Source organism: Pleurodeles waltl, chromosome 12 (genome assembly GCF_031143425.1).
Source record: "Pleurodeles waltl isolate 20211129_DDA chromosome 12, aPleWal1.hap1.20221129, whole genome shotgun sequence".
In the NCBI taxonomy this organism is placed as follows: domain Eukaryota; kingdom Metazoa; phylum Chordata; class Amphibia; order Caudata; family Salamandridae; genus Pleurodeles; species Pleurodeles waltl.
Window position 1 is genome coordinate 644,656,975 of NC_090451.1, and position 13,925 is coordinate 644,670,899.

The 13,925-nt window shown below is 45.1% G+C and overlaps 1 protein-coding gene across 5 annotated transcripts in view; it reads right to left on the reverse strand.

The window, feature by feature from the left end:
* ADAR (adenosine deaminase RNA specific) overlaps positions 1 to 13,663 on the reverse strand; it is a 240,196-nt gene extending 226,533 nt beyond the window's left edge. For 2 of the 5 annotated variants that reach the window (XM_069218214.1, XM_069218212.1), the window contains exon 1: positions 13,494 to 13,663. Coding sequence is in view for 3 of the 5 variants with exons in the window: in XM_069218209.1 (XP_069074310.1) it covers positions 3,001 to 3,033 (33 nt within the window). In the remaining 2 variants the exon portion in view is untranslated. Of the gene's footprint in view, positions 1 to 3,000; positions 4,376 to 13,493 lie in introns of those variants that run through there. The other 3 variants (XM_069218209.1, XM_069218210.1, XM_069218211.1) reach the window with 3 other exon arrangements.
* Between the last annotated feature and the right edge of the window lie 262 nt (positions 13,664 to 13,925).

Sequence of the window (13,925 nt, forward strand, 5' to 3'; positions counted from 1 at the left end):
AGCATTACAAGTAAAGAGCATATTTATGTGTGTGGAAGCAAAGAAATGTAGAATAAAATGGGTGTAGGTTATAAGGTTGAGTAAAAAAATGCCCCGTCAAGCCAGACCTAAAAATCCATGTAGGTTAATGGCTACCCTCCTCCCATCTGTGCTGCTGCCTGAGAAGAACAACATAAGTTATCTAGCTATCCAAGACATGCTACTAGCGTTCCAATGTCATGTGTATGCCCCTAAACGTTCATGCTAGACTAATGGATAAATAAAACAAAATAACAGCGGTGTGGAAGGCAAGCACTTTTTTGACGAAGCACACGACCTCTGCCCAACCAAACATATCCCTTGCTCCCAGCAAGTGGGCTGATGCAAAGCTACTCTCTAGTGGTGCTCACATAACTGTCTAGGGACAGCTTCGCCTGTTAAGCCAGACCAAAAAAAAAGTTTGTGCTCCTTTCCCGACACATACATATACAACCCCTTGCCTCTCACACAATCTGATGAAGACACTTGTGGTCCACACAAATTTGTTTTCAGTGCTTTTCAAAACTATGTTTGATCCATCACCTCATGGTAAGTTGAAGAGCAATGTAATAAACCAAAATTAACAACCCTGACTAACTGATCTCAAAACACACTTTTGATCAGTGCGTTGAAAAAGGTTTTTTTTTTTGCCCAGAGTTGGTGCTTTACAAATAAACTGTATTATATGGGCATACAAGAAAGTGTATTATATTAGGATGAAATGTTAAACCGCCATACAAAAGACAATTAAACAAAGGTATTTCCCAAGGCAATCCAGATGATAGGACAGACATGGTGGTATATGAAAATCAATGTGGCTGAATGTAAATCTGGTCAGGCCACAATGCTTAGTGTGATAAAGTAAAGATTTGAAAAATTGAAAGGAACCAATATAACGGAGAATGTTTGTGGTTATTTTACATTAAACGCACTAACATTGTTGGAAGGAATGCTCGCAAATATTCTAACCATTCTAGGTAACCTAAATCTAAGTTTTTCGGCCATTCTGCCACTACGGAGGCACCCCTACTTTATGCAAATCGGAACTGACTTTTGCTCATCATGGGAACAGTACGCCCCAAAATGCCAGGTGCGGCCTACTCCAGAAACTCATCTCTGGTTGGTGGTCTCCCTGTCTAATGGGGGCCTACCCTGGCAGTTCAGGCTTGTAAGGAAATGCCTCCTTGGCATGGTTACCCCCTGACTTTTTGCCTTTGCTGATGCCAAGTTATGATTTGAAAGTGTGCTAAGGCCTGCTAACCAGGCCCCAGCACCAGTGTTCTTTCCCTAAAACTGTACCTTTGTTTTCACAATTGGCACACTCTGGCATCCAGGTAAGTTCCTTTGTAACTGGTACCCCTGGTACCAAGGGCCCTGATGCCAGGGAAGGTCTCTAAGGGCTGCAGCATGTCTTATGCCACCCTGGGGACCCCTCACTCAGCACACACTGCTTGCAAGCTTGTGTGTGCTGGTGGGGAGAAAATGACAGTCAACATGGCACTCCCCTCAGGGTGCCATGCCAACCTCACACTGCCTATGGCATAGATAAGTCACCCCTCTAGCAGGCCTTACAGCCCTAAGGCAGGGTGCACTATACCATATGTGAGGGCATAGGTGCATGAGCACTATGCCCCTACAGTGTCTAAGCAAAACCTTAGGCATTGTAAGTGCAGGGTAGCCACTGAAAACTGGGAAGTCTGGTATCAAACTTCTCAGCACAATAAATGCACACTGATGCCAGTGTACACTTTATTGTGAAATACACCCAGAGGGCATCTTAGAGACCCCCTGAAAGCATACCCGACTTCCAGTGTGGGCTAACTAGTTTTGCCAGCCTGCCACAAACAAGACATGTTGCTGGCTACATGGGGGAAGTGCCTTTGTCACTCTGTGGCTAGTAACAAAGCCTGTACTGGATGGAGGTGCTTCTCACTGCTTACTTTGAAATAGTACATACAGAGCCAACTTCCTACAGGGCTGAACTGTTCCTATTGTAGCAGGTCCAAAATTGATTTGCATATAGCAGGTTCTTAGTATAGAGTATCAAAGTGAACTGAAAAAAATAGTCTGGAATGTAGCACGAGTGATTACTAGAGGCTGATATTCATTAAAGCATTCATTCCTATTTTGTGTATTTTTATACAACCCTTAAAAGTTAGATTCATGTGTTTATATGGGCATCCAATTTAGGCAGCAAAGTGGTGTGTAAAAAATAGGGAGTGAAAAGAGGAGAAAATGTATCATGCCCCGGGTCACAAACTGCGAGAAGGGTAAGCTGATACTTTCAATTCAGATTGCCAAATGCCTGCAATGTAGCTAAAATACCAGCAGAAGTGGCAGCAGGATGGTTCTTAACCCATGATTTGCAGAACACAGGGATCCCCGACTTCATCTCAGAGTGTCTGTGCCTGTTTAGACAATTTATAACAACAAAAAGTGAGGCTGCACAAGGAGGTAAAAAAATAAAATAAAAAAAATAAAAATGGTTAGTAGGAGACAAAAGGTATTGATTTGTTTTTCTGACATTAAAAAAAAAAAAAAGATGGGCTCCTACAAACCGATTACAGTTTCGATGTTTGTATTTTTTGTGTGAATTATAGAAAATAGTGTAAAACTTGTGTATCTGCTTGGTATATACTTGTTTTTGTGGTTTCGAGTATTTAAGGTTGAATCATAAGAAAATGCTTTGGCTGGAGGCCGGGGCTTCCAATAGTGACCAAGTGGGGACCCACAGCAGTCAAAAGGTGAAGAACCGCGGCTGTAGACTGAGGGATGAATATTGCGGGTCATGTGGGGATGGAGGGTTAAGCTAAACTTAAGATACCAGCATAACGAAGGTTCCCGGGGTGAGGACTGAAGACCCAGCAAAAAACCAAGCACTGAATATAGGATATATTTACTGTCGTTATTTTATTAAGACATATTTTACCTTCTGTATTCGTACTTTACTTCCCGCCCACCCCAATGCCTCGCGGCTGTTACCTGCTGAGTTCTTACAATGAGGGGCGGCGTCATGAGAGTCGGGGGTGGCGCCTCTGGGCGCTGGAATCTAAGCCCCGGTGTTCCTCTCTGCTTCTGAGTTGGGGCTTGTCCTGGCCAACGCCAAGCTGCGCTCGGTCCCCGGTTCCCCCGAGCGGATGTCAGCCACGCACCTTGGCCGGGTGGGTCGGCGGGAGGCTGGTGCTGGGCCACGGCTTCCGTGGGGCGGCGGGGGTCCGGTGCACAGATGTTCGCGCTGTGGGAGTCATCGGGTGGCGGTGCCTGGCCCGGGAGACGTCTTAGGCCAAGTGCAGGCGCCTGCCCGGCTGCATGGAGTACGGCACGGCAAGAGGCCCGGGCACCCGCTCAGCCCCCGCTCACTTTCGGTTTCCATTCACAGCTTTGCTCTCGTTTCCTCGTCGGGACTCGGGCGCAGGGCGGAGCTACAGTGACGGGCGGCGGCCATCTTGAGTGGGGGTTTCACGCGGCAGTCTCGGTTCCGAGGGGGGAGCATCGCTCCGCGTAATGTGGAAAGAGCGGGGAGGCACACGGACGGGCTCCGGATCCATGCCGCGTGCAGGTGGCTGTGTGTTCTGCGAGTGACGTGAATGCACACATGTAAAGGGCGCCCGACACCTCTCCAGCTGGAGCATGGCCCGTCAGTGCCGAAACAGGGTAGCTAACTACTCCAGAGGGTCCGGAGCTGCCCAAGAACCGATACCAGCTCTGCCGCCTTCGGACCTGAGGAACCGGGTTCGAGTCCCGACCACAGCTCCGTATCCTTTGATTCTGGACTAATCACTCAATCTCACGGAGCCTAATAAATAAATCACCCGATCTTGGGCAGAGTTCTCGCTGTGTAAAACTGCACACAAGACTACCCAGAAGCGGCGGTATTCGGATTAAAAATATAGGAGTCTACGGACGAGAACAGCGACCGCCACGATAATAGAACAGCACCCTAAAATAAGTACCGGCACACCAGCCTTGAAAGCACAACAGCCTTACTACGAAGTCGCTGCCCCAATACAACAGTAGATGTAGTACCCATGTTTCACTTCAGCTTAGCAGCGAAAAGTTGGCGCTTATCGGAGAGAGAGGGAGGGCAACAGCATGTTGGGAAGTGCTAGCCTCAAGATTTAAAAACTGTACCCAATAGCTTCCTCGCGAACAAATGAGGGTAAGGCCCAAAATAAAATTCGAACAGGCCCCAAAAACAAACCTGTGGGTTTTTCTGTAGTGAACATATGCCAAGATTCACCAACGCGGGGAGAGGGAGCATAAGAAGAGTATAGGTGGAGGCAGTGAGACGTATGCAGATTTAGCCGCTGCGCTCAAACCTGTCTCTTTGGACTCACTTGAAGCTTACGCTACGAGTGAGACAAGATGGCTGCTAGGGTTCATCTCTTCCCAGCCTATCATTGTCACGTATCTAAAGACCCCCATATCCATATTTTTCCAGAACCCCCACGCCACAGAGGGATAGGCAGCTGGCACTCAGCCTACATGTCCAGGCTCTAAAAAATATAAATCGAGATTCCAAAGAAAAATGTATTCACTGGTACGATGAGGCAACAAATACCCCTGTGCCTGCAACATAAATCACCATTCGGGAGTCTGAAAGCAGTCCAGTCCCTGCAGTTCAGCCAGGACAGAGGTCTGAGAACAAACTTGCACCAAGACAGTAACCCGCAGACAGGAGCACAAGGCCATTTGTTCACTTATAGTTGACCAGTGCTTTACTCCCCCCCCCACCTCTCTGATCCAGCTTCAAGACAACACAATCACAGACCAGAGTTTGCCCACAAAAACCGACTGTCTGCCAAAAGGCCTTACGAAATCTCACCTTTATTTTAGGAAACCGACGTGTTCCTGAGAAGGATAACTGGATAACTAGATACCGGTACAGGCATTGAGAGAGATGTGAAAATGTAAGGAGGTACTTGAGCAGGATAGGCCCGCCTTGAACAAAGGCCACAGATCACCTAGCCAACAACTTAAAACCGGTATTCTAATTACAGAGATCACCAACCAAACTGCTTGTTGTTTTTAGAATGAATGTAAACACTCACATGAATGCCATCAACCTCAGACGCTCATGCGCACAGACACTACACTAAGACTTTGTATGTATGGTAACCTTAAGGCCACTCCTAAGTTTACCTGTAATGATTTCAATGAATTAACACAAAAGTTTATTTTATATACAATCACACCCTGTCCACCGAGACGCCACGCGGATGGAACAATTGAAAGCCACCAGGTAGTCCGAGAGTCAAATGATTCATACCCCATTGCAATACAACACACTTAGGCAGGGGGTATCAGCAGACAGCCCCCCTTGTTGAACATACCTGGGCAAACTCTTGACTGCAAAGAAACGTGGTAAAGGCCCTATTAATTGCAGTTGAGCACTACATAAAAATACATTACGTAGCTACCTTTAAAATCACAGACTTATGGCTCAAGTGACTGCTCCCTGTCTGCATAGCAAACTCCAAATGCCAATGACCCCCTGGCTCCACTAAGCTGGACTGCTGACCCTCGACAGTGACTACAGAAAGTTATTTGATTTTTTCTCTCTTTCTCTATTAATTCCTGATAGAGCAGACCCAGGTTTCCACTTTAAGATTTCACCACTGGCAATTAATTTTGCCAAGGAAAAAAGACTGCGTACTTGAAGTACAAAGAGAAATATTCGAAATCCATATGCGTTGTAAATTAATGGCTAAGAGATCGGAAACCGAAATGGCAGATTCATCATTCGAAAAAAAAGACCAGAGAACACCAAGTGGATGTTTCCAGAACTTTTCGACAGTATGAATCGGATAACTGATTGGTTTGGCTGATTAAACAATTGTGCTTACCTAACAATATGTCCAGCTACTTGTGAAATAGGGCAATTCCTTTGGTTTTAAACTGTTTTCTCAACATAAAAAATAAGTTCAAATAATGCAGACAGCCATCGCTGAACAGGTTTAAAACTATTCTATTTCTTGTGCGGTGAAAAACAAGTGCACTCTTTGTTCCAGAGAGATGCTCATATTACACACCATAGGATCTTTTTTCCCAACATAACCTCAAAACGTACTTGGAGGTGACGGCTTCCCATGGGTTCCACGCACAACGCCAGCACGCTAGACTTCCACGTACATAGCTAATGTCTTGCCATTACCAGCCTGATCTCTTTCCATTGAATCAATCAAACAAAAGGATAGATTCCTATTTTGATCCAAAGCAAAGCGGCCCCTACATTGATACAGCATCTAATAGGGCACAAAAGGAAAACCTTGCCAGCCACCTCCTTTCGACCATGAATTAAAGCTAAATGCATACAATCAAGTGTATAGCCATACAGAAGCCTTCCACCCCTGCTACAGAGCAAACGTCACTGACACATTAACATATTTGAATGCTGCATTATCGCAAAACTGGGGGATTTCTGCACATCTGTAATATGGAACTTACCACTTGACTTTTAATGCACAAAACAGTTAATAGGATGTCATAATTTTTCTACTCTATTCAATTAGCGAGACCTCATGGTTTTCACCCAGGTCTCCTTGGGGCTGTAAAAACAGACATGAAGAATCATGCATGCATCCTCCTGCAAATATTAATGTCTAGGTTCTGACCAAACTGAGGGCAAACTACTGCTAACCATCAGAGAGCGCTTAAAAAAAAAAAAAGGGGGGTGGAGAACAGGCATCACTCATCAATGGGGAACATAAGCAATATTTCCTGGGAAAACCTAACCAAAGGGGCACCCTGCCAAAATTGGGTTTTTATTCCCTTAACCCTTACTTAGAAGCTTCTATTCTCAGGTGAAGTTCCATAGTTAGTGACGTTATAGCTAAGTTCTGAATGTACTCGTACAAACACGTCGAAATTCAGCAGTTACAGTTACAGTTAGAGATCATTAAAGTAACTATAACGTGCACCCTCACCATGCATACTTTATTTTTTTTTACTGAATAATCTGACTGTTAATGTTTCCTTTATATTTTTAATGACATTGTAGAAGTTGTCATGTGTGCTGTAATATCTGGGGTAATTAGCAGTTCATGGTGAGGGCATGAGTTACAGTGTCCTTAGGGCACGAGATATAGTAACTCAAAAGATGTTTCCTCTGTCTGCCTACATCTCCGCTCTGATGAAGGGAGAGGTGTTTGACTTTTTTCCCCCTCCACATCTGCCCCGGGGAGGTGGTGGTCCACAGGGGGTCTGATACGGACCCCCACCCCATTTTTTTTATATTCCACAGGAAGGTGGTGGTCCGCAGGGTTGCAGGGGGAGGCACAGGACTAGCCCCCTGCATTTCATGTTTTCAAAGCCCCAGGAAAATAGTTGTCCAGGGGGGAATAACAGGGGGTGCTAGGGGCTGCAGGCACCCCCCCATCATATATAAATTAATGTCCCTGGGACCTGGCCCACTCAGGGGCTCTATTTATATTTTAAAAAAGTAAAAAAAAAAAAAAAAAAAAAAAAAAGAGCACAGGATCCTGTGCCCCCCCCCCCCCCCTGATTTGTGGATCTGCTGCTAATCGTGGCAAAAAAAAATTATAATGAGGGAAAAGCGCTTTTTAGTGGGGGAGGGCAGAGCTAAGTGGCCAGGGTGTCTATATCCTGCCCCCCCCCCCCCTTTTCTTAATTTGTTTTCCTCTGGAGTCCCAAGATGGCTGCCAACACTTCCTGGAGTGTTGGCAGCCAACCAGAGCTGCAAGTTTCCCTGCACAAGCTCGTCATTATTCGCAAAGTTGTCATGACCAAAGATATACAATTTTGGATTTCCTTAAATTTCTCAAAAACTACTTAACATGTGTACTCCAAATAACCAAAAGTATAATCTGCGTACTGAAAGATAGATTTCTGCCAAATCTGATGTAATCCCACCCGGTGGACCAGGCTGTGGACATGACTCAAGGGTCCTATGGGAATTAACATGGGGAACACAACTTTTTTTCACCCTCACCCCTTTTCTCAGGCCTCGCTTGACAGATCACCATGAAACTTTCCATGTACAACAAGAATCACCTGAACAATTTTTGTGTGAATATTTTCTGGAAATTCGTCAGGCGGTGCCAAAGATATAGGCAAGTCAAAAATTGTTTTCTATAGAACCATGGTCCTAACTATAACTACCTAGTGCAGATCGCTGCTACGTAATACACATTTTTTTTAAAATCCCCATATAAATAAAGAACATTCATTTGCAAGATGTTTTTCTCAGGAATTTTGCAGCAACACAACTGGTATGGTGAAGCTATGTGCTGTGTACCTTAGTGCCACAAAGAAATGTGAGGCATACAGCTAGTGGACCGCGGATTGTAAAACGAGTACTGCACTCTAGGTTGCATTATCCAGGTTCTAACTCCTACATACCACAAGCTTCATATGAGTCTCCATGCCTTGAAAAGAAAGCGAAGGATCACCACAGAGACATGGTTGTGGGAGCTCTGCAACAAAATGGTGAGACAAAGAATGCCCACCACAACCTCTAGTACTGGGTTTGTATACATTCACCAATTACAGAGGAGCTTAATCAGCATAGGTGACACATATTTAGCATAGTCGATGTCTTTGAGATTGCTTATACATGGAGCCTACAATTTAACTGTATACTTTTGACTCACATCTGCACTAACTGTGTACTCAGATTTGCATTTCACAACATTAAGCAACCCTTTTTGTACACCAAGACGTGAGTTTAAGCATAACACCCAATGGTGCTCAACCTAACAGCATGCATTTACGCCTGTGTTACATTGCAAGTATATTCATGGTCTCAATTTTAAAACCAACAGAAGAGGCTATTAGTTACATAAGGCTCATACCAATCTAGAACTTCCTCACTGTGCTAAATTATTGCAGTTTTAACAGTGAATGTGTAGTAATGTAATTAAGAATGCAACGTGAATTCAGGAAAATCTTTCATTGGGTGCAGGGTTTTGCTTTGAGCACGTCAATTGTGACTGCCACTATCACCAGTCAGGAAATAGTAAAGCACTGAAAAATGAAAGAATTAAAATGTAGAACACCTAAGACCATCTCCAAATGTAGTTCACAACGTATCAAATACCATGGCCCTAAATAACTAATTCTTTCACATACCTTCAATTCATTTTTTCCACCCTTCGACTAGCAGGCCACAAGAAACTCTTTAAATATCCACTGTAGAGGAGTAAGGTACTCCTGTCATGAAGTTCGCAAGACTGTATTCACCTTTTTTCTTACCTGTTTACATGCATTTATTTTTTGGATCATGACAAATTAAGTTGTAACTATAATCACACCTTTACATGATAAAGGTATAAATGTGCATAGACAAATTGATGTCTATACGATTAAGCAAAAAAAAAAAAAAAAAAAAAAAAAAAAGACTCGAAATCGTTATAAATAAATAATAATAGTCTATTCCATATGTTAACTTATTCTGCAGATAAATAAATATTTAGTCACCAAGTGTCCATGAGTTGATGGGGGGGTGATTTCCCAAAATGTGACTCGTCTCCATCCAGTTGGTGATGGCATGCAGTCCGTCGTGGAGGTTAGTTTTGGCGGTGGCGGTGTCCTTGGTGAGTGAGAGGATCAGCTGGGTGTTGTCAGGGTGTGGGATCAGACAATGTTGGCGAGCGGTGCCATGTAGATGTTAAAAAGGGTTGGGCTGAGAGAGGATCCTTGGGGAACGCCACAGATGGTCTTGGTGGCTTCAGGAAGGGAGGGAGGCGGACTCTCGGAGTTCTGCCAGAGAGGAAGGATGTGATCCAGTCCAGGGCCTTGTGGCAGATCTCTGCGTCGTAGAGGCGAGTGTGGAGGGTGAGGTGGCAAACGGTGTGGAAGGCAGCCAAGAGGTCCAGAAGGACGAGGGCAGCGGTTTCACCTTTGTCGAGCATGGTCCTGATGTCGTTGGTTGCGGTGATGAGGGCGGTCTCGGTGCTTTGTTTCCTACAGAATCCGGATTGGGAGATATCCAGCATGTTGTTATCCTCCAGGAAGCGGGTCAGTTGTTGTCGATGATCTTCTCGTTCCCACAATCTAGCATACTGAATATCCCTACCACCAACGCTTGATACTTCAAGCCTCAAATCACACCTGCCAGCCTTTATTCTATACTGAAACGCTGGTTGCTTTGATCAACTGCGCGGCTTTTTCAATGTACTTCAAATGACAAGGGAGTAAAGTGTAAGTGGAGAAGTACTGATTCAGCGATTTGCCATCACAGCAAAATGCGCAGAGGAAAAGAGTGCAAACTTCACTGTCTAGATTCAGAGGTACTATGGCATGTGCACACACAAAAGGTGCCCGGTCTTTATCATGAAACGCCACAAGCAAACACAGAAATTGGAAAAGGGCAAGGGATACAAAATGAGGCATGATGTGGAAACCAAGCACATGACCCTCCTCTAATATACCAAGGACAGTAGTAGAGCCCCAAACGCCAACTAGCCTACGGAGAGCTTGGCACTAGATGAAATAATTTGTGCATGAATCCTTGGCAAACCTAAGAGTCTTATATATGACAATCACCCATGGCATTATACATGGATGTAGTAAAATGTCCCTTTTTGACATGGCCACCCCTACTTTTTGCCTGCTATGCAATGCTATTTTGACAAAAAGTGCACTGGGTTCCTGCTAACAAGGTACCTAGTGCTAGAGGTCTCTCCCTAAAACTGTAAAATTGCTCCCCAATTGGCAATATCTTGGGCACCCCTGTGAGTCTCCAGTAAATGATACTCCAGATACCTAGGGCCTGAGTACCAAAGAGGGTTCCCCCAGGGCTACAGCATGTATTATGCCATCCTCAGGGACCCCTCACCTGGCTTGCGCAGACTGCCATTGCAGACTGTGTGTCTTGGTGCAGCTAAAAGTGAAAACACAACGTGACATTGAGCCTGTGTACCACGCCCGAACACTCCATGCAATACATGGAAGTCACCCCAGCAGGCCCTCCATCCCTAAGGCAGGGTGCATTATATTGCATGTGTGGACATATCTACAAGAGCAGATGTGCCCCGGCTATGTCTGTCAATTCCTAGATACAGTGACCAGGAAAGCAATTTTAAGTATGCGTGCTGGACACAGGTCAGTATGAGCTCCCCAGCTAAATGATGGCTTCATTGAAACTAGGGATGGTTTAGTATCAAACATCTTGTATTAATAAACTCTAGCTGATTTCAGTGATTGATTTATTAATACATGCACTTAGAGGGCACCTTAGAGGTTCCCCTCTGAAAACCTACCAACTGCCAGTGTACTGGCCGACTAGTCTAAACCAGTCTGCCACCTACTAACACGTTTCTAACCCCCAAGCCTGCTTAGGCAGGGGTGTTAACGCACCCCTCACAATAGGATGATATGCACATCTAAATTTCAAGGTAGGGGCTTTAAAGAACCCACCACCCTTGTTATGCATATCTGGATTCCCTCAAAGGAGATGCTGAATTCCCTGATCCACGGACCATTTGGCATCTGGACAGGTGGAAAAATGTGTAGCAGTCAGACAGGCATGTCCCTCCCTAGGTGGTGTTTCACCCCTAAGGAGAGCTGCCCAATATGGACACAAAATGTAAAAGTATGCCATCATGGTGATGGCACAACTAGGAAATCTGGTGCAGGGTATGCCCACTTCCCAGAGGATGTGATCATATATGTAGGCGTAGTGACCCCCCCTGGGGTAAGTAACCTATTGGTTACTACCCTACACTCTCCTAAAACACCTAAATTCAGTAGTTACTGGAGCACCTGGCACCAGAAAATCATATCATGTTGACCTGAAAGAAGAACAACGAAGAGCTGCAAAATCGAGAGCTGAAGACCAGCCTCTGCGCCAATCCTGCAAGCCTGCCTTCTGAGTTCGATAATCATGCCTAAAATGCCTTGTCTACAGCCGCTTTTTACTCCAAAAGCCTGGTTGACAGGCAGTCTTCACCCCAGAACCAGGAACTCAAGTGGAACAGTGAAGCTAGCTACTCTCCTGCATCTCGCAGCATCCCAAGAAGAACCAAGAGGACCCCAGACTGCCAGAACTCAACAGCAGATAGCACTGCTGCACCTGTGCCTCCTAGCCCAAACTGAAGTGGGTCAACGGTGTCAGCATGGTTCCCAGGCCCTCCAGGGACGAGGCCCACCTTGAGTTCACCCACTGAGGACCTCCTGGTGATGCCTGCACTGTTCAGAAAATTTGCAGGTTGCTCGACAGGGTTTGAATCAAACATTCACAGGTATAAGGAGCCAGTATGGCTGACAGGTAAGCCAACCTTGGATATCTCTGGTCAAAAGAAAGAAAGAAAAAGCTTTCGGCATCTAAGACCATGAATCCAGATGTATTTGTCTTACCACTGCCAGCAGTACTGCTCCCAACGTGTTCTGAAAACTGCAGACATTCTCAGCTTTCACTGTATGGGTCCTAAAACTCTTCGGTCGTATATTTTGTTCTCAGATTTGAAAGTGGCAAAAAGGTAATTCAGCCTAGCACCTTGCCCAAGGAATGATAGTCTGAATTATTTACTCGTCAGTGAAATCTATCATATATATAAGTACATCCTCCAGAGAACCTCAAACTTGATGAGTGCCAAGGACTGGTCATCTGCACCCTTGAAGACGTTTCTTCCTCAAACTTTCACATATGTATCATTCAGAAAGCCTGGGCCTAGAGGGAAATAATCGAGACCATGAAACAAAGTCCAGTCCCATACAACTCTTCCCTGTGTTTGTTGACCCTAAGGCAAAGATATCAGATAGGGCGATGCATAGGGAATTTAAAAATGAAACAGAGCAGGGAGTGGTACTAATCTTTAGTTAAGCACGTGAACATATTTTATCACACTACACCTGGACTGGGGTTAGAATAGTAAATACGTCTTCATCCGAAAGGGTGAAGGTGCATTTCTCCCGAAAATTCCAGAACTGAAGTTAGCATGGTACCTATTATGGGTGCAAAACCTCTGCTGCCCAAGTCGCATCTCATGGAAAGGAACTCAATGCAACAACCTGCACGATGCGGCCATTTTGGTGGTGGTGGGGGGGAGGGGGTGGGTTAATTCAGTTCCCGAAACTCCTTACTCGATCCCATTGCAGTGTTCACCTCTCCTCCTTGTCCTGCCTTCTCACCCTCTTTTCGTCCCATCCATGCAGTGATTTGATGCCACAGACTATCTTCTTAAAGCACCATACACTCAATCCAGATTACCTAAATGTGCTTTTTAAGTCGGTTTGAAGTAAAGGTCGTGGTTAAGCTTGTCACAATACGACGGTTGTGACGATCTGAGCAACACAGTCGTGGGTAGGGCGTTCGTGAGTCATAGTTTAGCGGTTACATCTAGGGCGAGAAGGAGCGGACCCATAACAATACTGGGGATTGGAGATTACGACACGGGGCTTTCGCTCCATATTCACCTACACACATTTCTTTAGAATACTGATGAGTCCAATCTGCCATGGTCTTTTCGCACACGCGCATTCCGCCTCCCCCTGCCCCCTCTTTCTCTCCTCACCCAGTTCGCGGCGCCGCTTCTCCCTCCTCTCTCCGTGGCCGAGCTGAAACCGGCGGCTTCTCTTTGTCCGTTTCCCCGCTTCAACTGCCGGCAATAAGGTTTTGCTAGGGACAATCTCACACACGCTACAGAGCAAAGATCCGGTGCGGCGCGGGCGACGCACTAGCCGTGCCGGAAGTGGACATGGAAATAAAAGACGCACCGTAGGAGTTGCACATTAGCAGTTAAAAGATATGACACATGTACAATGCAAACCTTGCCCTTCTGCTTAACAGAAGTTATACGAAACTAGGCTCCTTTATATAGTTATTTAAATATAATAAATGAATCAATGTCATATATTTTAAAAGTCTACTATAGCTCGTCAAGTTGAAATATATTTAAATAATTTATTTAATTTACTAGTATTATTCAATAACGTTTTCTAATTTG